Source organism: Ambystoma mexicanum, chromosome 6q (assembly GCF_040938575.1).
Source record: "Ambystoma mexicanum isolate Mex_15411 chromosome 6q, UKY_AmexF1_1, whole genome shotgun sequence".
NCBI classification, from domain to species: Eukaryota; Metazoa; Chordata; class Amphibia; order Caudata; family Ambystomatidae; genus Ambystoma; species Ambystoma mexicanum.
Genome location: NC_090937.1, coordinates 192,674,756 through 192,697,586, shown reverse-complemented (window position 1 = coordinate 192,697,586; position 22,831 = coordinate 192,674,756). Strand labels below are relative to the sequence as shown.

The window sequence follows — 22,831 nt, the reverse complement described above, 5'->3', positions numbered from 1 at the left end:
TTCCTGCAACCACGACAATAACTCAGTAACTCACCCACCACTACTCGTGGGTAACCTGAACTGTATTCCTTTGTCAAAGGCCTTAAAAGATATGGCTACACAGCAAGCAGAATGAAAAACGTTCGACTCCGTTTCACCTAAGTGTAGGGTGGTCAAAACTTATGTTGCTACAAAAACGTTGCCAAAACACCACATTAATTGGTACGCTGAGTGTTCTTTACCATAATCAAAGATTAGACCTATGCGGTTTTCTCCGCAAATGCACAATAAAAGCCTGTTCCCAGTTCAAGCAAAACGTTGAGCATCTGGAGCAGCGCACAACCCGCGGGTACAAGTGGTGTTTTGAAGGCCAGAGCTCAAAAAAGGTTTTACAAAAATTGCTTGCAACCTGATTGCATTAGTTGTCAAATTTGGGATTCGCCAGAGGTCATCAGGACAAACAAGACACTTTTCCACACTACCTCCTGGATATGTGATGAATAAGTCTGAATTATCTCATATGAAAAATGTTTCTGTACATTAACTATTTCGATACAGACTTCGGTTTAAACGCGGAGCACCCTTCTACTTTTCTTGAAGGGAAATGTGCATGTGTCCTATGCATGCTCTTCATTTAGGAAATGCGAGGTCAGTAATGTGAGGCGGACAACTGGTTTTAGTGTTCTCAAAGTAAGACATTTTATTAAAATAACCAGGTTACTCACCGTAGTGACCACCTTACTCCTAGTCCAAAGTCCCCTTTCCTCCATACTTATGGGACATCTCTCCGTCCTGTGGGACAGGACCGGATACTTTGTAAAAAGCATCCAAAAAATGTTTTTCAAAAATGTGTCCTTCCTCTTTTTTGCACGGGGCCCAGCAGGCGGACGTAACCCTGCCCACCTTGGCTCCGCCCCGCGCATCGCCCACCAATCCTTTTCTATCGCCAAGTCAGAGACCTATTAGCAATAGCAGAGGAACCTTATAAGAGGGGACGGCGGGCGGGCGTATGGAGAAAAGGGGACTATGGACTAGGAGTAAGGTGGTCACTACGGTGAGTAACCTGGTTATACTCCTACGTCCCGTCCCCTTTCCTCCATACTTGTGGGAGATTCCCAAGCACTCCTAACAGGAACTACGGGTGGATGGAAATACCCTTTACTGAAAAAGGTTCTTCAGCACCGCCTGACCAAACGGAGCATCAGCTCCTGAGCTCGTGTCAAGACAATAATGCTTACAAAAAGCAGATGGGGAGGCTCAAGTAGGTGCCCTAGCGATGGACTCCCAGGGGACATTTTCTGATTAGCAACCGCAGCTGCCTTGCCCCACACCAGGTGTGCATGAATACCCTTAGGAGGTTTCAGCCCTTGGACGGTGAAAGACTAATGCAGGCGGCGATCCACCGAGAAATAGTCGCCTTAGACACCTGCTTACCCTGAGGGTTACCAAAGGTCACAAACAGTTGAGAAGAACTCCTAAGCTCGGAAGTTCTGTTCAGATAGAATTTAAGAGCCCTTCTGACATCGAGACAATGCAGAACCCTTTCTGCCTCTGAAGCAGGGTTCGGGAAAAAAGACCGGAAGGGAGATCGACTGATTCAGATGGAATTCAGTTATCACCTTCGGCAGGAAAGCAGGATTCGTCCGTAGGACTACCTTATCCTTGTGAAAGACCAAAAGGATGCTCCACCGACAAGGCCTGGAGCTCACTCACCCGCCTCGCTGACATAACAGCGACCAAAAAGGACACTTTCCAGGATAGGTACTTGAGGTCCACTGTGGCCATTGGTTCAAAAGGCTTATGGCACAACGCCGTCAGGACTACATTTAGATCCCACGGCGGGTGCGGACTACGAATTGGAGGGTAGAGGCGTGTCAAGCCTGCAAACTGCATCTTAACCACACAGAGTAAGAACATTGGTCCGTAGAAAGATAAGCGGAGACCACTGAAAGGTAAGTTCTGCATGACAGAACGTGAACACCCGACTCAGCTAGGAAGGATACGAAGGACAGCACTGTGTCAATTGTAGCCCCCCTTGGGTCCAACTGTTTTTCCAAACACCAATTACAGAAACTGAGCCATTTAATTCTGTATTGGGATCTAGTCTAGGGTTTCCTGGCTGCCTGGATAATACGCATGTTATCCGCAGGCAAGTTAAGATGTTCTAAAGACTTGAACTCCGGCACCATGCCGCCAAGCTGAGCGATTGTGGGGGAGGGGGGGGCACATCTGCTGTTCCCCCTGATGAAGAAGATCGGGGGTCAGTGGTAACCTGATCGGCGGATACACCGACAGGTGTTGAAGTTCTGAGAACCAAAACCTGGCCGGCCACCACGGGGCTATGAGTACAAGGGAACAGTTCACAGAGTTCTTCAGCTTCCAAATTGCTCGATGGACAAGAGGCAGAGGCGGGAAGGCGTAAGCTCTCATGTTGTGCCATGGAATCTCAAGAGCATCCCCCAGAGAGAAGGCTCCCAGCCCCCTTCTGGAGGCATACTGAGGAAGCTTCTTGTTTACCGCCGTAGCGAAGAGGTCCACCTCCGGTGTGCCCCAACGCAAGAAAATCCATGAGAGGACCTCCGCCTTCAACTCCCACTCGTAGCTGGCCACTGTTAGCCGGCTGAGGGCATCAGCCGTGACATTCAGCTGGCCCGGGATGTGCACTGCAAGCAGCCAAACACCATGAAGCACAGCCCACTCCCAAATCTGGATGGACAGGTCCACGAGAGGGGGCGACTTGGTTCCCCCTTGCTTGTTGATGTAATACATCGACACCACATTGTCCGTGCGTATGCGGACCACCTTGTTGGCTATGATCGGTCTGAATGCCCTGAGCGCTAGGAAGATCGCCAGAAGCTCTAAATGATTTATGTGGAGGAGCTTGTCCTGAGGTGACCAGAGATCCGAGACCTGAAGAGAATCCAACGTCGCACCCCTCCCCAGGAGGGAGGAGTCAGTTGTGATAGTCACTGTAGGGGCTGGGTCCTGAAACCCCGCACTCACCGACTGGTTGCTGAGAGATGACCACCATTCCAGGTCCACTCTCATGGAAGCTGGAATCATTATCAGCTTGGAATCCGGGTCCAAAGCCGTCAGGCCAAGAACTCCGAAGAGCCATCTGGGTCCGCCTCATCTTAAGAAGAGCAAGAGGAAGAGCCAACACGCACGAGGCCATGAGGCCCAGAAGCCTCTGGAACCACCAGGCCGACATGTTCTCTGACTGCGCAAACATCTGACACGTGTCTAACAGATCCGCCATCCTGTCCCCGGTCATGTACACTCTGCAGTTGATCGTGTTCCAGCAAAAACCCAGGAAAATCAAGTCCTGCGAGACCGTCACGGAAGATTTCCGCCAGTTCACCGACAACCCAAGATGGAACAGGAGCTGAAGGAGAGACTGAAGATTGCCCGCTGCTTTCAACGACAAGGGCTGTGTAAGAGCCCAAATACGGATACACATGGATACCCTGCAGACGAAGTTAGGCCGCAATCACCGACATCTTCGTGAAGACATGCGGCGCCGAGCTGAGGCCAAAAGTAAGCACTCGAAACTAAGTGCTCCTCTCCCAAAGAGAAACGGAGATATCTCCTGTGTGGATTCCAAATAAGAATATGCATGTATGCATCCTGAAGATCCACCACACTGAGCCAATCGCCCACCTGCAAGGAGGACCGCATCTGGCTGGGTGTGATCATCTTGAATTTCTCTTGGGATAGGAAAAGATTGAACTGGGAAAGGTCTAGGATGGTGCGCAGGCCAGCCTGGTCGGGTTTGGGCACCGTAAACAGCCGGGAGTAGAAGCCCTGCCCTCGTTCCCCGAGGGGAACGGGTTCCACCGCTCTGAGGTCCAGAAGTTTCTGAACCTCGGCTTTGAGGGAGGGCGAGCCCGACAGCTGAAAAGGAGCGTTGAAGGGTGAGGTAGGGGGTAGGGGTAAGCAGAAGCCCGCCCGAGCGACTGACAAGACCCATCTGTCTTCGGTGATGGTCTGCCATGCCTCCCAATGAGACGCAATGTGTCCTCCCACCGGGGTCTCGTGCGAGTGCGGAGAACCCTCATTTTGTAGTTTTTAGTCCGTTCTTGCCTACGGCGGTTATTCCCCGAAGGGGTATTCACTCTGCAAGATTTCCGGTCAAGGAAGCCCCTAAAGCCAGAGGAGGGTCGGCTTTGCGACAGCGGTCTCTGGGTTTTGAAAGGGGTCTCAACAAGGACTTAGCTGTCTGAGTGCTATCCTTCGTCTTGGTGAGCTCTACATCTGTTGTAGAATGAAAGAGCTCCTTACCATCGAAAGGAAGGTCCAACACCTTGTCCTGCACTTCTTTTGAGAATTTAGTGGCATGCAGCCACGCCTGCCGTGAGGTATCAACCCCCAGCATAAGGTCCCGAGCTGAGGTGTCTACGTGATGAGCCACAGCCTCCAGGAGATCCTGGGCCAAGACCCTGGCGTCGGATAATCCCACCTTAAAGTCTTCCAGCTTCTCGACCGGGATGAACTCCTCAAACTCTGACAGACCTTTCCACATCCGCATATTAGCCCCTGCTAACACCAGTTCGGCATTGGCAAGCCTGAGCTGCAAGGCTGAGTTGGCGAATATTTTTCTCCCAAAGGAGTCAAGGAGCGTATCCTCCTTTCCCAGAACCTGAGTAGCCGTCGTGGAAGAGGATGCTGCAGGCCTGTACTGCAAAGTGGCCGCAGCCACCACTGTAGAGGAGGGGGGCGGACAAGACGACAGGGCCACCTCTTCCGAAGAGCCTGTATCGCACATCAATTTTCTCATTGATGCAAAGTCCAGAGTGTGGCTTTTCCCAGACCCTGCAGACCTCGGCCAGAACGTCCTTCTGCAAGAACAGGCCGGTACGCTCCAAAGGAGACAGGGTGAACACCCCAGAAAGCACGCCCTCCTGCGGAGCGGGTGCCTCGGGCACCGCAACATCTAAGAAGCACATCATGTCCAGTACCCGGTCATGAAAAGCTCTAATAGAGCGGGGCAGGTCCTTGTTGTCTTGATCGCCTTGCGCGTCGTCCGACAGGTCAGGATCCTGCTGAGCCGTGTCGGGCGCTGCCTTGTCCACGGGGGACAATGGGAGCAAAGGCAGAAGAGTCGGGAAGGCACCGTAGGCAAGGGAGGCGCTGGCGGAACCATCGGAGGAACTGGTGGAGCCGGAGGCGTAGGCGGACATATCTCCCTAAAAAGCCCTTTGAAATATTCCCTCATGGGGTCGGTATGCATGAGTGTTTGAAATTTAGCGAAAAAGGCGTCCTCCGGGGACTGCTTTGGAACCGGAGGAGGCCTCTCATGAGGAGGATAATTCCAGGGACGCAACAGGGAAGGGTGCCACACCAGCCCCTCCACCGACGGATCCACATGAACCAAAGGTGCCGACCACGCAGGCAACGAAACATTGTGCGAAAGGGTCATCCGGGCGTTCCAATCATAAACTGGCCGATAAGGATGCGCACAAGGAACTCTATGTTCACCCACGGAACCAGGCCCTACACCTGAGGCCGATGGCGTAGTTGTAGGGGTAGCACCCAAACAGCAGTCGTGGCGGGACCGGGTGCCATTTTGTCATCGCCTGAGGGGGAACTGTGGCACGTGAGGAAGTGAGGCAGGGGTCCCCGTCGATGGATCAGGGGTCTTAACTTTAGCCTTAACATAAGGAATCTCGGCAGAGCCGGTACTATGAGGCCTGGAATGTTTCTGCGACATACCAACCGCCAAACTAGCCTTCCCAGGAAGGACCTTGGCACTGCGGGTAAATAAGACCTTTCCTTCTTTGCCCCCTCAATAGATCTGGTGTCGCCGCAAGAGCGGGAACAGTGAGAAACAGCCTTCACCGATAAGGCTGCGTCAGGCCTCTCAGAAATGTTGGTAGCCTTAGCCTCTGTACGAGGGACCTCGGAGGCCCGGTGACAGCCTTATCCGCGCGGGCCTCAAACATCCGTTCAGTGACACCAAGGCCTCGGGGCGCAACCCGGTCTTATTCTTGAGGGAAGCCGATAGAGAGGCCTCAGAGCGAGCTCCAGTACCCGACAACTCAGTAGAAATAGGTCTACAAACAGCCCCCACAGGAGGGGCCTCGGAGCGTGCTCCGGTATCCACAGGCCCCTTACGGAGACCCTCGGAGAAAACTCTGGTACAATTATTAGGCCCAACAGGCACCTCAGGGCAATCCCCGGTGACAGAACGCGCACCTCCCGGCCCGAGAGGAACCTGGAAAGGTATCCCCCGGCCGGGGTGCTCTGAAAAGTAAAGAACTTACCGGGTGTTTCTTCTTTTCGTCGATGAACGCCTGAAAATGCAAAGGAGGAGTTTGTCGGAACACCTCCTCCCACCGCCCCAACCGACGTTGAAGTACCCGGACCGAAAGGGAGTCACAGTAAAAACATGAGTCCCAACGGTGATCCGGACCAAAGCACTCTGAACAAAGAGGATGGGGATCCGCCCTCGCGAAGAGTCAGTGACACGATGAACAATCTGGAAAGTCTAGTTTGAACGACAGACTAGTACACGATCGCTAGCGAGAGCTAGAGAGGAAAAAAGGGAAGAACATCTTCCAGGATGCAAGTGCATCCAGTCCCGAACGAGCGGAGAAAAGGACTGATGGGTGATGTGCAGGGCGGAGCCAAGGTGGGCGGGGTTACGGCCGCGTGCCAGGCCCCGCGCAAGAAAGAGGGGAAGGACACATTTTTGAAAAACATTTTTTGATGCTTTTTTACAAAGTACTCTGTGCCCGTCCCACTGGACGGAGAGATGTCCCATAAGTATGGAGGAAAGGGGACGGGAGAGTATAAAACGTTTTCAAATAAAGCCTTGTGTGCCATACTCTTCTGAGGAATTCCCTACCTACTCTAAAGGCTAAGGGTACAATCGCTAGCATTGGTAAACTGGCCGTCCCTCGAAACAAACATACAAAGTAAATTGTAAAGCAACATAAGAAACAATATTTGGATGACCTTCCCCTGTCCTGGGTAAGATCCTTTCGCCAGGATATAAAGTCAGCTTCAAAACATTTAAAGAAAGAAAAGTCTTGAACCAGTTCTTATCAGTTGCAAGTCAAAACAAATGTTTGTCAAACAAAAATCCACTGGTGACAATTCTCTGTCTTTGGTTGAAAAGATCCCCTTCCAATTACAACAAAGAAAATGACCAGGATTACCATTAGTGCTATCTTCTTCAAGATTGTCAGCTCAAAAGAATAGTTATAGGATGTCTTCACAATGGGTTATAACTTCAGCAGTACATTTAGTATATTGGTCAGGATGCTTCTCTTTGGGTTGCTGCTTCCTTTTAACAACCACTGTTCTACTGTTATCACTATGAGAGTAGTCATCTTTGTCCCACAGTATGCCACTACTTCAAACCACTGCAATGTGACATCCGCTGACAACTTAATAGAACGCCACAGTTCAGATACTTCTACTACTGCTTTGTATTTCTTAATTATCAGGCAAGTTCTGACAAGACACTTCAACCTCTTCAGGTAGGCAAGGCACTCTTCCCTTAATGACTTTCTACAAGGGGCCTCTGCCCACAAGCTAGCGTTTGTTCGTTCATTCGTCTTTATAGATTCTTTAAAAGCACCCAGCTTCCCTTCCTCGGCTTTCTCGCACCTTTTCTGCCCAAGTAATTATCCAGAAGCCGTAGTGCCACTCTTTCAGCTTCAGGTAATAATGCAACACTTAACTGCACAGATTAGGTGGATGGGTTTAAACAAGACTGTTTTACTATATAAAGGGATAGCCTCTTGACTAGGGGTGTCACGGTATTAGTTTTAGGACGGTACAATAACCTTCTTGCCAAATGACGGTATATCATGGTTATCGCGGTATAGCAGGTGGAGTTAACTAATCTTAACAAATATTTTCTAAAAGGTCATAAATTGTCAGATTTATCATCAAAAACAAAACCAGGAACCCAGGGCCAGAATTGGGCTTTTCAAAATACTTTCCACTGTAATGCCACCCCTTGCTTCCACCACACACAAGTGTGGAGAGGAGGAGGAGGGGCGGCGCCCTGCTGCGACTGGCAAAGCAAACTGAATAGCTTTTCTTAAGTGGTCATTTCGGCTTTTAGCCCCCCCCCCCCCCACTGGCTACTGGTGAAGATGAACATGTTGCCATCTTGATAACCTGCATGCCACAGATCAATGGAGTCTGATGGTAGTATACGCTTGTGCGCATACACACACACGCACACGCACTCTCTCTTTACGTTACAGCCTTTAGTTTACTTGCAGGCCAAAAGGTGTTCAGTAATCACGGACATGTTACACTTTGGTATGGCAGCAGGGAATACCCACAGAGATGAGTAAATTTCACACTGTGACTTATTATATGTAAATTCAATGATGGAACCAGGGAAATCCCCCATTGTCATATGTTTAGAAAACATTATCCATTATAAATATATAAACCCCAAACCGCCAACCCAAAGTAAACCCTTTTCCTTCTTGGCACTGTATTTATTCTTCCTATTGCTAACATATTGATTTTGTGTCAGGCACGTGTGGTTTATGGAATGGCATTAAAAACTGCTCCAACTGAAACTAATTGGCAGACGGCACATCCAACAGTGCAAGACCAAGACTGCGCAGCAGTTGCTTACTGCAGCCTTTCTAAATCAGATTGAAAAGCAAACTTAACGGTAAGAACGGTATACCGGTATAAACAATGTGACGGTTATTGTTCAATTAAGTGGTTCACGGTATCTTTAACGGTATACCATAATACCGTTACATCCCTACTCTTGACCTAACACAGCTACTGGAATACACGCAAGTGCTACATTGTCATTGTTAACCAATAGTTAAAGATGCCGTACAACTTCTACTTGCTTTACGCAAGTTATTTCTGAGTGGTTACAGTTACCAGCAAGGCTTATGAAGTGAATCTGAACGCTGTGCTTGACTCACCGGCTTCAGGGACACTGCGGTTGTGGGTTTCTTTGCTCCCGACTTCAACTGCTACTACTACTTCAGGCTCACATGGGACCCACACCCTTGGTCCAGCAAGGGCATATCTGATTCGGCCACCTTAATTGGGAGTCTCCTTCACTCCCGAGACCCTCAGCTTGCCTTCTGCTTTTGGCCTTGGGCTCCGGCACGGTTTTGGCTCTGCAATCACAGCGACTCGACTCACATGAGGAAAGCTTCACTTCCAGCAAGTCTTCCTCTGCAATACAGGTTTTGGGAACACAGGACCCTCTCAGAACTCTCAGGTGAAATCTGTTTTCTCCACGTTTGTGTCACTTCAGTGCTCCCACGTCCTTGTGAATTGCCAGCCTCATGCTTATCTACATCTACCATTACTACTACTACTACTACTACTACTACTACTACCAGCCTTCCAACTACTGCTCCAGCGGTTTCTCCTTCTGCTGCTTTCCTGCTGGGGCCTTTTATGCCTCAACAAATCAGCTTCAGGTACGAAGCCTTGAATTTCAATTGCCTAACTTTCTGCAATGGCTATTCGGCTTAATTGACCGACGACTACATTTACATGCCTCTTCAGCCCACTTATTTGTCTGATTTCTGCGACATGTAGTTTGTTGTAAAAGTTAGTTCTTTCAACATATCTCGTTTGGCAAAGAGCCATCAAAAGGGTGGGATTATGGGGGGGAAAAGATCAAAAGGGTGTTTGTCATCCCAGTCCCCCTGCTATGTCCCCTGTCCAACCACCGTGTGATCCTACCACAGAACACCACCCCCAGGGTCAGGAAGTGTGCCTTTCCCTGGCCACAAGAGGAGGATCGCAGAGCAGGTTTCTGGGGAGAATCCGGTCAGATTATTCACAGAAAGGCCTACTGAATGACATGTTACTTTGATATGTTCATTTTCTGTGACATCACTATGCATTGCATATGGGAATGAGTCGTCGTCCCCACTCTCTATTAGTTTCAGGGCTTGTGCCATGGTCTGAAGGGAAACCTTTTGTTTGCATACACACACTTTCAAGAAGCCCCTGCTAGTGGAAAAGACTCAAATGCATGTATGTGTATGAAAGGAAATTTTAAAGAAATTGTGCACTTACATTTGGATATTCCAGCTCAAAGAAGGATTCCAAGTTGTTAATGAGGTTAGGATCGACCCCTTTCAGAGGTTTCAGAAGTGACACACCAGCTAGTTTGCTATATGGCTGTTTATCCGATGCCTTCTTATTGAGGTGGAGACGCCTATATAACAAGGACAAGAAAATGCAATTAGATCTACTGCAAACTCAAAACAAATGAAAACAAAGTGCATGCACTACACAAATGAATTCGAGATGAAGCCCCACCCTGCTGTATAATAGACTGCTTTCAATAGAAAATCATCTTGTTAAACTAATTCACAGAATAGGCAGGGAACACTAAGCTGGTATATCACAAAAATCAGGTTTGTAGTCCACCTGCGAGAAGTGTTAATGCAGGAACGCCCATAAAAGAAATTAGCATGCATCTCCAATGATCACACCACTTGATTTTGCCTTTGTGGAAAAAAGGACCTCTACATTTGCAAAGCCCATACTACCTCCTTTGTCAATGCTTGCTTTAATGACGGCCAGGATGGCTTGAGAGCATTACCAAGCTTCATAAGAGGTTTCCAATTCATCATGACCACATTCTTTAACCACACAAACAGTGGCAGCCATATGCACGACTAGTAATTATAAAGCTAAAAACAATATGATGCAGCACAAAATGGGCAAAAACACATGTAAAGAATTTCAAGCAGCATGGACACAAAACAAAGCCCCAACAAGCTCTCCAAACTGAGCAGATGCACTTTGTTACAAAATGGCTCTCTCTATAACAGAGCTTAAATCTCATGCTCTGCATCAAACATCAGGAGAACGACAAGATTCTCTGTTATGTATCTAAAGCAAAGCTCCCTAACCAAACCTAAAAATCTTGAGCAGGAAGTGCTGCATTTGGATGATTTGGGAAAAAGCAAACAACTCGAACATGGAAGACAAGTTACTACTTGAGGAGGTTTGGGGGTGGGGTAGTGCAGGCACAATTTATTGCTGTGGGGGAGGACGGGGAGTAGAACTGTGTGGAATGATTAAAAGCCTTTTAAATTATTGTGTTCCTCAAAGTCAAACAATATATTGAAAGTTTATCATCTTTTAGGAGAGTTGGGAACTTTGACCATCTAGGGGTTAGCAGTTTTTACAAAAACACTGCACATCACACACAACTGCTTAGAGTAAAAAAAAAAAAAAAAAAAAAAAAAAAAAGAAAACAAAATAACAAATTACAACATTTCAAGCTTTGCCAGACTTTGCATTACAGGCAACGGAAAAATCTCTACAATAAATTAACAGGGTCCCAATTGTCTGCTTCAATTCTCACATATGCACAAGAAAAATATCTGGATGTCAAGCATCCTGTAGCTCGCCTCTGTTACCTTCCCTATCACTCAAATCTTCACATTTAAAACGTGGCAAATACTTCCAAATCTACATCCAAAAATATGGTGACACACCAAGACATTAAAAGACACTTAACAGAACGAATAACTTATTCACTCACCCAGTCAGCTAACTCATTCACACTTCTGTTGCATTGCACGCTTCATAATGGACGAATTAAGAAAACACACATTTAGATTCTCATTATGTATATGCTGGCATAATTTGCGGTCTACCCACACAACAAGCTTACTTCTGAAAAGTTACTTTGCTCTCTACTCATCTTTGTAACTTTACTATAGAGTAAATGACCCGAAATCACAGCTGCAAGATTGGATGTCGCTTTTTATTAAAATGACATGCCACGGGAACATTTCTGCTTTTCAATCTTATATTGCTTTATGTTGTTCAACAACCTTTGAACCACATTTCATGTCATCTACCATTGGTATGGAGTTCTTTCATCACAGACTCTCTGAACGCCAGCACACCTTTTGTGGGAAAATCAACACCTGTACCCTCACCTCGCGGGCACCTTACTGTGCTACGATGGTCGCCTGCAATTTCATTGTGAAACCCAGCGCTTCATTTTAGATAGACTCAGTTCTGTGCACACTACCAGGGACAGGGTTAGGACTGTCATTTGGCACCCAAAGGCGATACTTTTACAAACGCCAGATTCGCACTCTCTATCATGCTCGTTTGCTAGCGTAGTGAAGAGACCACACTGGTGATGAGGCAGCAGGGAACTACAGGCAGGATATTAGACACATTTGGGATCCCCCCGCCCCACTTCCTGTGATGGTTCCGAGCTGCCCCCCACAGCTCTGCTCTTAGAAGAAGACAGAACAAGGAAATGCGTGCCCTGCAGGTGGAAGCAGCACCGTAATAACAACCTCCGGTCTGGTCTTGATTACTGCCTATTTGGGGAATTCAGGCACCTCTGTAAGAATGATTAATGGTGGTGCTGTGAAACTGGATTTCCCCAAAAAATAAGGTGACAACTGAATTCAGAATGGGGGAGGGGGATGGTGGGTAATAGTGAAGAGGTTTAGGTTTTGATCTCTCCTTGCTATGTCAGGGTTTACAGTGTTGATTTAGCAAGGAAACCAGTGTGAAAAACCAGAGGGTGCTTCACATCCCAGTCCTTTGGGATCCCTTACTCCGGCAATCAGGGAAGGGCTATTGCTTTGTATCCAGACCCTCGGGGCGACAAGCGAGGGAGGATCACCTGGGTAGGGGGTCTCCAGGGAGTGGGGGAGAAACACCCCAATGACGAGACATGGTATTATTCCCCTTTCCAACTAACCCCTTTTCCAACTACCTCAGAAATCACTGTCCCTACCGATTTCATGGGAAACTGTTAGAAGTCCCGTGTGTGCAGACCGCTGTGAGCGACACAAACAGAATGGCGTGTGCACCAGAGAAGCACACCTTGCAGGTGCTCCAGGACAGCCAGCCGCCCTCCTCACCCCCATGAACACTAAACAAGGTTGGGAAGGAAACACAAGGCTGCGGTGATGGCCTTGTAAGCAAGCAGGAAGGCATCACTGAAGAAAGGCCCCAAAATCTCCAAGTACATGATCGGTGAGTGATCTGAAGGCCGGCTCGTGTTAGAAGTTAACAGGGGTGCAGTGTTAACAAATGGTTGTGATAGAACTGCAAAATGCTAAATGAAACAAACTATTATGGTGAAACGAGAAAGGACACAGATTAACAGAATGGTTTGCGAGGAAACATCGGCCCTTCTAAAGATTCTGCATAAAGTAACGTTAGATATGGGAGCAATTGAGAACCACCATTAAGCAAAGCAAATACAGGAAATGTATCCGCAACCTAAGAAGCTGATGTTTTGTGGAAGATTGAAAGTAAACAGTTGATAAGGACTGTGAAAGGGCTAAGCGGCCAAAGTAAAAAACCTGATTAGAGCATTACGAACCTTTTGAAAATTGGAGAACTAATGGGATGTCGGAGTGGTCATGCAAAGGTCCGAGTCAAATCCTTGCAGTTTCGAAAGTCTTCGATAGCAATAGCCCAAGGAACAAAAAGTTTAAACAAGAGAATTCAGACTTGGGGAAGGGAACCCCAAGGTGAAAGGAAACGGCAGGCTTGAACCCGGCAGAGGGAAGCCTGTAATGGACTTTAGGTGAACGGAAAAAAGTGCACATTGAAATATTGTGAAATGAAGGTGAACATTGTGCTGTGGTGAAAGAAAAGGCAATATTGAAACAGGCTTGAGTCCGGCAGAGGAAGTCCTGTGTAGGACGATGGTCCTATGGTTGTTTCAGAACACAACTGTACATGGAAAACGAGACAGAAAACTAAAAAGGAGCTGATTAATTGTGCAGGTTTCTCAGTAAGCCAGAGTGTGCTGAACTTGATGAAACTGTGCCTGGCACATACCCATATGAACCCTTTAAACCTATAAACTCCTGTGCTAGTAAACATGGGGAAGGGAACTGCTATGCAAGCCATTTCTCATTTCGACACTCACTCTTTTGATAAAACTCTTTATTTCTTTATTTCCACTGTACACATTTGTTTTTAGAGAAAGGGTACTAGGTTAGGTTTCTTTAATATAGGCCTTTATAATTTGACTTAGACTGAGGAGGACCATTTTTTCTTTCGTTTCATGATCAAAACTACTTCCATGTTAGAGTTAGGATTAGCTAGGAATTACTCCAACCCTGCCTATTTTCTAAATAAGGTTTTTGAAACTTGCATCTGTTGTTCTGTATATCTGCTATTGATACCATGCCCTCTTTACAGTGTTCAGAAATATAGTGCCATTAGCCAAAATGACACGAATTCTAAAGAGTTTTTGATTTATGGCAGTTTCTTGCAGTGGACTGTCTACAAAAGTTAGTTTGAAACAAATCTATTGTGTGCAAATAGCTGGTTAATAGGTAAGCATACATGTATAATCCAACACTGGAAAAATTAAAAGGCACATTGTTTGCATTAAAAAGGTGCCAACATTTCATTCATGGACCACATTGGAATTTTTTTTAAATGGAGACATGCTCAATAATCATTTCTTCATGATATCCTGGCAAAATTTACAACAAACAGTATATTTTTTTAAAAAACACAAGAGTAATTATGTTTCAAACCATCCGATATTATCTTCAAAAAAGAACTTGGGGTGAAGGGGCACATGTGGAAATATGTAACAAGAAATGCAAATTCTAATGTCTACAACGAGAAACAAAGTGGAGTTATGGGGAGAGCCTCCATTATAAAAAGATTAATCATCAGTCCCGGGAGGATAGCTCAGCGGCAACGTGTTCGCCTTGGAAGCAAGACGTCAAGAAGCAAAACGGGTTCTATCCCCGGGTCCGCGCTTAGAAACCTATGGGTATTAAGCGCATAATAAATAACTTATCATATCATGCGATTTTTGCACAAGTGTAATATGCCTAAAATTTTCTAAACTACACTGTCATTTCCCTTGATGTCTAAAAGCGCCATTCTATTCACTTTCTATAGCAACAAATGGATCACTGTTCGTACAGAGGCCTACTCCGTTTACTTTGTGAAATCTACAGCTGACTTTCATTTTCCGAATGCTTAACACAGGCTTTCAGGTTCAAAAAAAGAACTGCTTCGGAGAAATGACTTTGTTAATATGTCAGTCGTCGAAAGTAACATACGTTGATGAAAACGTCTTGGTGGAAACATAGAACCTTTACATTTGTGTAACTGGGTAATTGAATGTGATATCCTGACACAAAGTCTGAGTTACATGTATAAAACCATTATATTGAAATTAATTTTGCATTCATTTGATATGTCCCAATCGCATCTTTGATCACTTCTGAGCCTGATCTGTAAATAAAGCACAGGAGTCTACTTTTCCAGGTCATCAACGCACTGTTAAAACGTCTGCCATTGTTATTTTCTATGATATGGCCACTCATGGTTTATAAGGAAGCACAGCTGGCTTAGGAAAAGGTTTTCAGTAATATATACTCCCACTATGTTACTAGGCATTTATATAGCTCCTTATGCATCATTGGTATGATCTCAAAGCGCTGGAAGGTTGAACACCCTCGGGAACCGCAGTTCAGTCAGTAGAGAGAGAGTGTGGTATGGTGCGTGGGCACACCGGATGTGTGTGCAGCTGGTGTGGTTGTTGCATGAAAGCTGCTTCTTAATGGTAGGGGAGGTGCTAAGGAAATCAGTTGGATGGGTTCAGTCTGGAGGGTGGACACCCAGGCGGAGTTCTGGCTGCGTTAGGCCTGAAAAGACGGTTAAGCTAGCCGGAATGTGCTCAGTTAGCGGTGTTTTATTAGGATGATGTGGAGTTTGTGGGGTCATGTTAATTATGAGAACAGCTAGACCGAATGTGTCATAGTACAGCTGTGTTCTAGTTAAATGATGGTTCGATATGGTGATTATCAGTAAAGCGCCTGTGATCAAGCACAAGAGCAGGACAGGGGGGCGTACATTTAGGCACAATGTCTAAGTTCATCAATGCCACAGTTATGCTATTAGGCACATTTTCTAAATTCACCTATAACACAGTTACGCTATTAGGCATATTTTAGATTCAACTTTAGCACAGTGAGGCTATTAGGCAAACTTTCTAGAATGATTTTTAGCACAGTGAGGCTATTAGGCACACTTTCTAGAATGAACTTTAACACAGACGCTATTAGGGACATTCAGTGATGTTGGAATGCCTTCTAAATTGAACTTTAGGGGACATGCTGCCATTTACAATTCTGACTAAGTGTGGGACATGCTATCATTCACAGTTCTGGGGTAAGGTTATGTTAATCTTAAAAGGACATTTGTGCCGCACACTATCACCACTGAAGTGGTCCACTGGCACTCTGGCAGCTCTGAAAAGGGAAGGGGGGGCGAGTTAGTGGGAAAAAGCTGGAAAAGTGCAATAGCAGTGATGTGCTGTTGGCAGTCGCAGCCCGATGGGTCGTTGAATGGGCTTGGGGTGTTTTATGGTCAGTAGTCATCGTGTGTTGTTGTGCGAGTCCATGTGTGGTTTGTTTTGTTGCAGTGTAGTGAAGTTTGTGCGGATTGTTGTGTTTGGTTAGAGTTTGAGAGGTGTATGCAGAGGGGTGAAATTGTTAGTGGATCGGTTAATTGCCATTGCTCTCCTTGCAATTATGTCTAGGTGTGATGCTGGCTATCATTCACTATTCCATCCGAGTGAGGCACTTGCTAATCTTCAATATCCTATTTAGATGTGAGGCAGGCTAGTGATCACGACTCCATCTTAGTGTGGCGCATGCTAACATTCACATTTCTATCTAGATGCTACGCAGGCCTTTCTTCACAGTTCTCTCTGGGTGTGGGACTAGCTAACAATAGCAAGTAAGTTAGTGTGTAATGCAGTGCAACATGTACAGTCCAGCCATGAATAGATTTAAGCTGGTGGTCACAAAATCTCTCCAAGTATGCATGTTGTAAGTCTATGGCAGTCTACGTTATGGAAAGGTACGGTAAGGTAAAGTGGTGGGGGCTTTCTGGAGTAGAGTAATTGCTCTAAACCCCACCCATGACCAGGTATGGGGGAGGCACGCAACTATTCTCTGCAAACAGACAATAAATACAATCCCTGTGAACAAAATCTTACCTGAGAATAACCCTAAAACCATTACTTTGGTAGGGCTGGGGTAGGAGGGGGGGGGGGGAGTTCTCCCTGCCAGTAAGCATTCCAACCACTTCACTAATTCATAAATTGGCCTTACCCACGTAGCAGCCAGAGACGAAAAGTACTGCACACGTCTTGTAACACAGAATCAGCAGGTGGCCTCCCTGTGATCCAGCCTCCAGCTTGCACCTTTTGCTTACCTGCTCTGGTGCTCCAAGGCTAGGCCATGGGCCCTTACTGCCTTCCTGCCCTTTTGCCAGGTAGTCCTCCCATGTCGCTTCCTCTTGTACCTGCAGCTACTGAAGTCTGTCTCCTCAATGTGCATTCCTGCCATTCTGTACATTGTGGTCTGGCAAGAGCTGTTTTCAGCACCCTATCGGGAGAATCGCTTGGCCAATACTGCTCAGAATGTTATCAAAACTCAAAAAACTAGTCTATAGCAATGTTACAAATAGTGTTAAGGAAATGTTTGTGATGTGCTATTTGGACCACAATACTTTTCTTACTGCAATTCTCTTTCCAAGATACTGAATTACTACATAATGAGTTTAAATCCACAGTAACCAAAAAACTATTATCTGTGGTATTGGTGAAAGCCATTCAATTTTTTTTAATAAAAATCATTCATATCATGCAAGACTATAAAGTCAGTGCATCTTTCTAAGCATTGATATCTTGTCACTATTCAGCCACACATGCTTTGTCATTTCAAATATTTAAGTTCCCAAAATGTGGTTTTGGCAAATTGTATAAAGAAACAGTAATACTAAAAACCGGAGGCCCTAAGGTACAGGTCCTCCGTTGGGAAACTTTTTGCTCGCTAGTATGTGCTGATTATATAGAACTTCGGTGATCATAGCCAAGCGCATATTGAGGCAATATGCCCATTGGTGGCAGGCCAACCCTATAGGTAACGGCCTGCCACCCAAGTTAAAGGGCAGAGCGTACAAGGGTGGTGGTGCCGTTACCAAAAGGGTTGGCCCGCCACAGAGGGGCATATCGCCATTAGCACCCGTGTAATTCCCCCACATGGGTACTAATGGTGTCTTTTTGTTTAAAAAAAAACAAGCTTACCTTCCATGCGTGTTCTGGAGACAGCAGTGTTGATGTTCATGAAGTGCGTTTATTATGTTGATGGCTTACGCCGTCAACATGAAAAAACTGACACAGATAGCAGCATTGGATGGCGCAACTAAAGGTATGTTTATTTTATTTTTATCATTTAAAAAAAATTAAGAAATAAAAAAAAAAATGAAAAAAAAAAAAAAGACAATTAGCACCCATGTAGGGAACAACACTGGTGCTAGGGTGAAGGGGGAGGGAGGGGAAATGAAGCATCCGATGCCAATGAAAATGTTAGGAACGCCGTGTGAAGAATCCAATGGAATCATCACTGACTCCCCGTCAGTGACCGCCTCCCATGTGGCCAGGGCCTGACCCTGGGGTCGGCTATATGAGGGAGGATCACATAGGAGGAGACAACCTCTGGGGAGATGTCATGGCTTTGTTGGATGAGACATGGCATTCCCAATGTGCCCGTGAAGATCACCCCCCCATTTATACCCAATGGCCTATTGCCATACATCTACACCCCCTTTTAGTGAAAATAGAGAAACCTTTTCCCAAGACTTTGTAGACCAAACCTCCATCCTATGTCTAAAATGTAGAAGCTGCAAGACCACCTTATCAGTTCTAATAATTTACTATATAGATCTGATTTATCATCCAAGTAATCTACGTCACCCGCCACAATCACCCAAATACTGGGACGAGGAGGAGGGACAGAGGAATGCAGAAAAAAAGGTGTCACAAGTTCAATGAGTGTTCTAGCGGTTTTCAAAATACACCTGTATGGCAGAGATTTAAGAGATGGAAGGCAAAGTCAAAGACTGCTGCTGTTTGGAACAAGATGTCTCATCCATCCACAAGGCTTGTGAAGCCTGAAAGCACAAACCGGTGTGACGGAGCTGAACGGCTCACCAGCACTGGAAAGAGAAATGCTGCGAGGACAAGTCACACCGTAGACACGCCAGGAACCAGTGGAAAACTCCAGGGCACGCTGCAATTGAAGAAAGCAGTGTTTTACCTACTGGGACCTGGATCGAGACAGGTGTGCTGAGGCGAGGTCACGCGAGACACCGAAGTGAGAGCATTCCAGAGAGGAAAGCAGGCGGTACACATGTGCCGCTTAAGCACGAAAGATACCGAGAGCACAACCGAGAATGGTTAAGTCACCCCAAGTACATTGGGGGCCCCTGGGTATTTCGGTGACCACGTCAAATACAAACTATAATAATTAAAGCCACAGAAGGAGAGAAAGTAAAGAGACTGAATGAGAAACAAGAAAGTAATTTGCAAATAAAACCCTAACAATATAGGATTGTATGGAATACAAATATGTGAGGAACCCAAAACGAATTATGTATCAAAGACATACAATACGAAAAATGGTACGCACACATGTGGAAGTAAGAACATTTTATGAATTATAATATGCCCTGACAGGATAGGTGTGTACGTTTGTGTACGTGTGTGTACAAGAGGCCTGGCAGGAAAGTATACCAGGCAATTACAAATACATAGGTTTAAGCAGTTCAGACAGGAGAATAGGTCATAACATTTTAAGTGCGCAACTATAAGTAGTCCTGGCTTAAGAGTATACCTGGAAATTATAAGTGTGAATACAAGCAGTCCTGGAAGGGGAGTATACTAATCAAAAACAAAGAGGTGATGGCTGGAAGGTTTAGAATGAATCTTAACCACTGGCATTGCTCTGGGCAACCCTCCAGACGGTGTCCGGTCAAATGGTCGACAGACAAATGGTCGACAGGTCAAATGGTCGAATTATTTTTTTATTTATATATTTCTTTTTAGGTTTTCGTTTAGGGAAAAAAAGGGGTTTTTAGCAAAAAAAAAAAAATAAAAAAAAGGGGGTTGTGGGGGACCCCCCCAAAAAAAGAAAAATGTGAAAAAACACAAAAAAATATTCGACCAGTTGACCTGTCGACCTTTTATTTTTGACCAAATGACCTAGAATCCCTCCAGACAATCGTTCTTCGCCTGCCAAGCCATAACAGAAGGGAAAATACCATATAAAAAACAGGCTTGGCCCCACCCCAAAAGGGGCAGTCCAGCCTGAACTGATAGGTCACATCCCTTCTGCACAAGACCACAAGCATCCCCAAACATGTTTCGGCCTTGTTGGGCCTCATCAGTGAGGAGTAGCTTGGGTCTCTAGGCCCAGCAGGCATGGGACCCACGTCTGGGCATACCCGTCCCACTCAGGGTGACAAAGCAAAAACAAAGGGGAGTATACTAGGCAGTTGCAGGTCTGCCAGAAATCATAAGAAAAGATATAGAACTGCGTTTACCAGACCAAAAGGAACTTTTCCGAAGAAGTGGAATTAATAGGCCTAGCTGCTTTGTAAATATCAGTACTAATGAGAACCAAGAAAGACACTGTTGGACAAAGAATCATTAGTATTGAGGGGAATTGCAGTGGGAGGAAGCCACCCCTTGGAGCCAAGGATCTTCGTCCTTGGAGAACTTGTGTTGAAGCTGTTAATTCTTCCTTTCGTTTGCAATCACCCAAGGTTAAAGACATTCCATTTTCACCTTCTAGTTTATAGTGTGAGGGCCAGACTACAACTTTTGGCCACAAGGACGGTTTTGATTTTGACATCCTGACACAGCCAGATCCTTGGTATTAGGTAGGGAAATCCCTCTTAGAGCAGGGTCAGAGAGGCCTTTTCCTAGCCCTTCTGTTTGCAATAAAAGTCTCTAACCAAAAACATGGCTAATTGTGTCCAGGTTTCACACTCTTCATAGCGGGCTTTCCTTAGTGAATACAGCCCGCGTTGTGAGCATTCTCATCGGTTAACGGCACCTTCCAGGGTGCTAATGCATCATGTTAGTGAAAGCCACTTGTAAACAGTATACAAGGACAATCACTTCTCAACAATCTTACACTGCTAGGCGAATAGACATGTTCTATGGTTGTACTGATTTGGTCACACAAGATGAAAGTTCAGGTTAGATGCAGATTGGTATGGCATATGGAATACCACAATCCAGAACTAGGAACTTTTGTCTTTTCATGGCCTCCTTGTCTTATCTTCCAACCTGCATTTTGCCACGGCAAACTATAGGTTTGGGATGGAATGTTGCGGTTAAGGCTCAGTTTATTTCCATTTACTGCTTCATATTTAAAAGGTGGCGGTTGCCTGCAATTAAAAAAAAAAAAAAAAAAAAAAAACTGTATAACAATACAAAAATACAACAAAAAAAACCAAATGCAGATATGCCGGGTTGAGGATTCTAGAAAAATGGTATAGGCTAATAGGACAGTTATTATGCATTGGGAACTTTGTTAAAATAGATTTGGGGAGTAAAATTTGCCCACAATGAGTTAGTTGGAAATGTACAATGGATCGCCCAGAACTCCACCCACTCCTCCCTTCAGAACTTCACAAAGGGGTCAACAGCTTTGCAGATCCGGGAACAGCCCTCAGACCATCCAAGTGGAAACTTCATGAAGGTAGGAAAGAAGGTACAGAAATGTAGTACGGTTCCAGGGGGAAGAAATCCTGACAAAGTGCAACATAAATCAGATTGAAGCAGGTGATTCAACAAGCATCTCAAGCCCTGCTTGTGGTTGCATAAACGGGTCAGGTCCTGGTAAATGACACACGTGCGCTGGCTCCAGAATATTCTAATCTCAACCAGGGGAACCAGGCCATTTCACATCAGTGAAACATGCAGAATACTGGATCTTAAATAAAACTAAAAAAGGTCACACCCCAAAGGAGGAGGTTTATCTACTGGAGAAGGACTACAAATAAACCTAATGGGGAAACTGACCCACCAACCAAAGCAGCTATTGGGACATGTACCAAGAGAGCTAAACTATAAAAAGCAAAAGAAGCCTACTGATTTTGAAGATGTTAGGACAGCATTCCACTACAGGATTTGTTTTGTAGTGAGAAGAACAAGTTACCTACCCCCTGGTAATGTTCTTTTGACTGTTCCTCCCACATATTCCTCATATTAGGATATCTTTGTTTCCAGCTTCAGCTGCTTTGGGAAAAAAAAATGTCTCAGCAGAGGGCAATGTGTGTCGAGACAGTCAACTTTATGTCCCTCGAGGGCCTCCATCTCTCATTGTCCAGTACATATACCACCCGCAGCGCCCGCTGGCTTCAGTTTTTTCACCACCCATATGCAGAATTACCGCCCTTGATACGTGCCTTTAATTTATCAGACCCTAATAGATCGCCAGGTCTAACGCTAGGAAATTCTACAGTGGGTTAGGTTGGGAGGGTGATGAGGAATACGTCCAGTCGAAAGAACGTTACCAGGGGGTAAGTAACTTGTTCTTTGAATGGATTGTGTCCTCTCACGTATTCCTCATCTTATGATAGACTGCCAAAGCAGTATTAGGTTCTTTTTAAGGAGGGAGTAAGAATTTGAGAGTTCAAGTTTGTCAAGAAAATGTTTGTCAAGAATGGAGCATAGAACGGCCTTCCCAAATCTTCTCATTGTTAAGAGGTGTCCAAACAATGTTTTGTAAACGTGAGGATGGTGGACAAGGTAGCTGCCTCGCAGATCTCCTTTATCGGAACTCCCCTCTGAAGTGCAGAGAAAGTAGCCAGGCCCCTAGTGGAATGAGCCCATAAGCATTCTAGGGGGATATTTCCCAGCTAATCTGTAACACTTCGAAATAACCAGTATGATCCATCTGGATAGAGCTTGTTTGGTGACTGGCAGACCTAGTTGGTCATGTTGTTGAAACTTTGCCATTCTTGAAACATAAAAGCTTAGAGCTCTCCTCTGATCGAGTCT

At 45.7% G+C, this 22,831-nt stretch overlaps 1 protein-coding gene across 1 annotated transcript in view; it reads right to left on the bottom strand.

Moving 5' to 3' along the window:
- Positions 1-22,831, bottom strand: part of UGCG (UDP-glucose ceramide glucosyltransferase) — a 331,832-nt gene that overhangs the window by 237,335 nt on the left and 71,666 nt on the right. Inside the window, exon 2 of the mRNA XM_069630621.1 lies at positions 10,012-10,153. Within this exon, the coding sequence (XP_069486722.1) occupies positions 10,012-10,153 (142 nt within the window). The remainder of the gene's footprint in view (positions 1-10,011; positions 10,154-22,831) is intronic.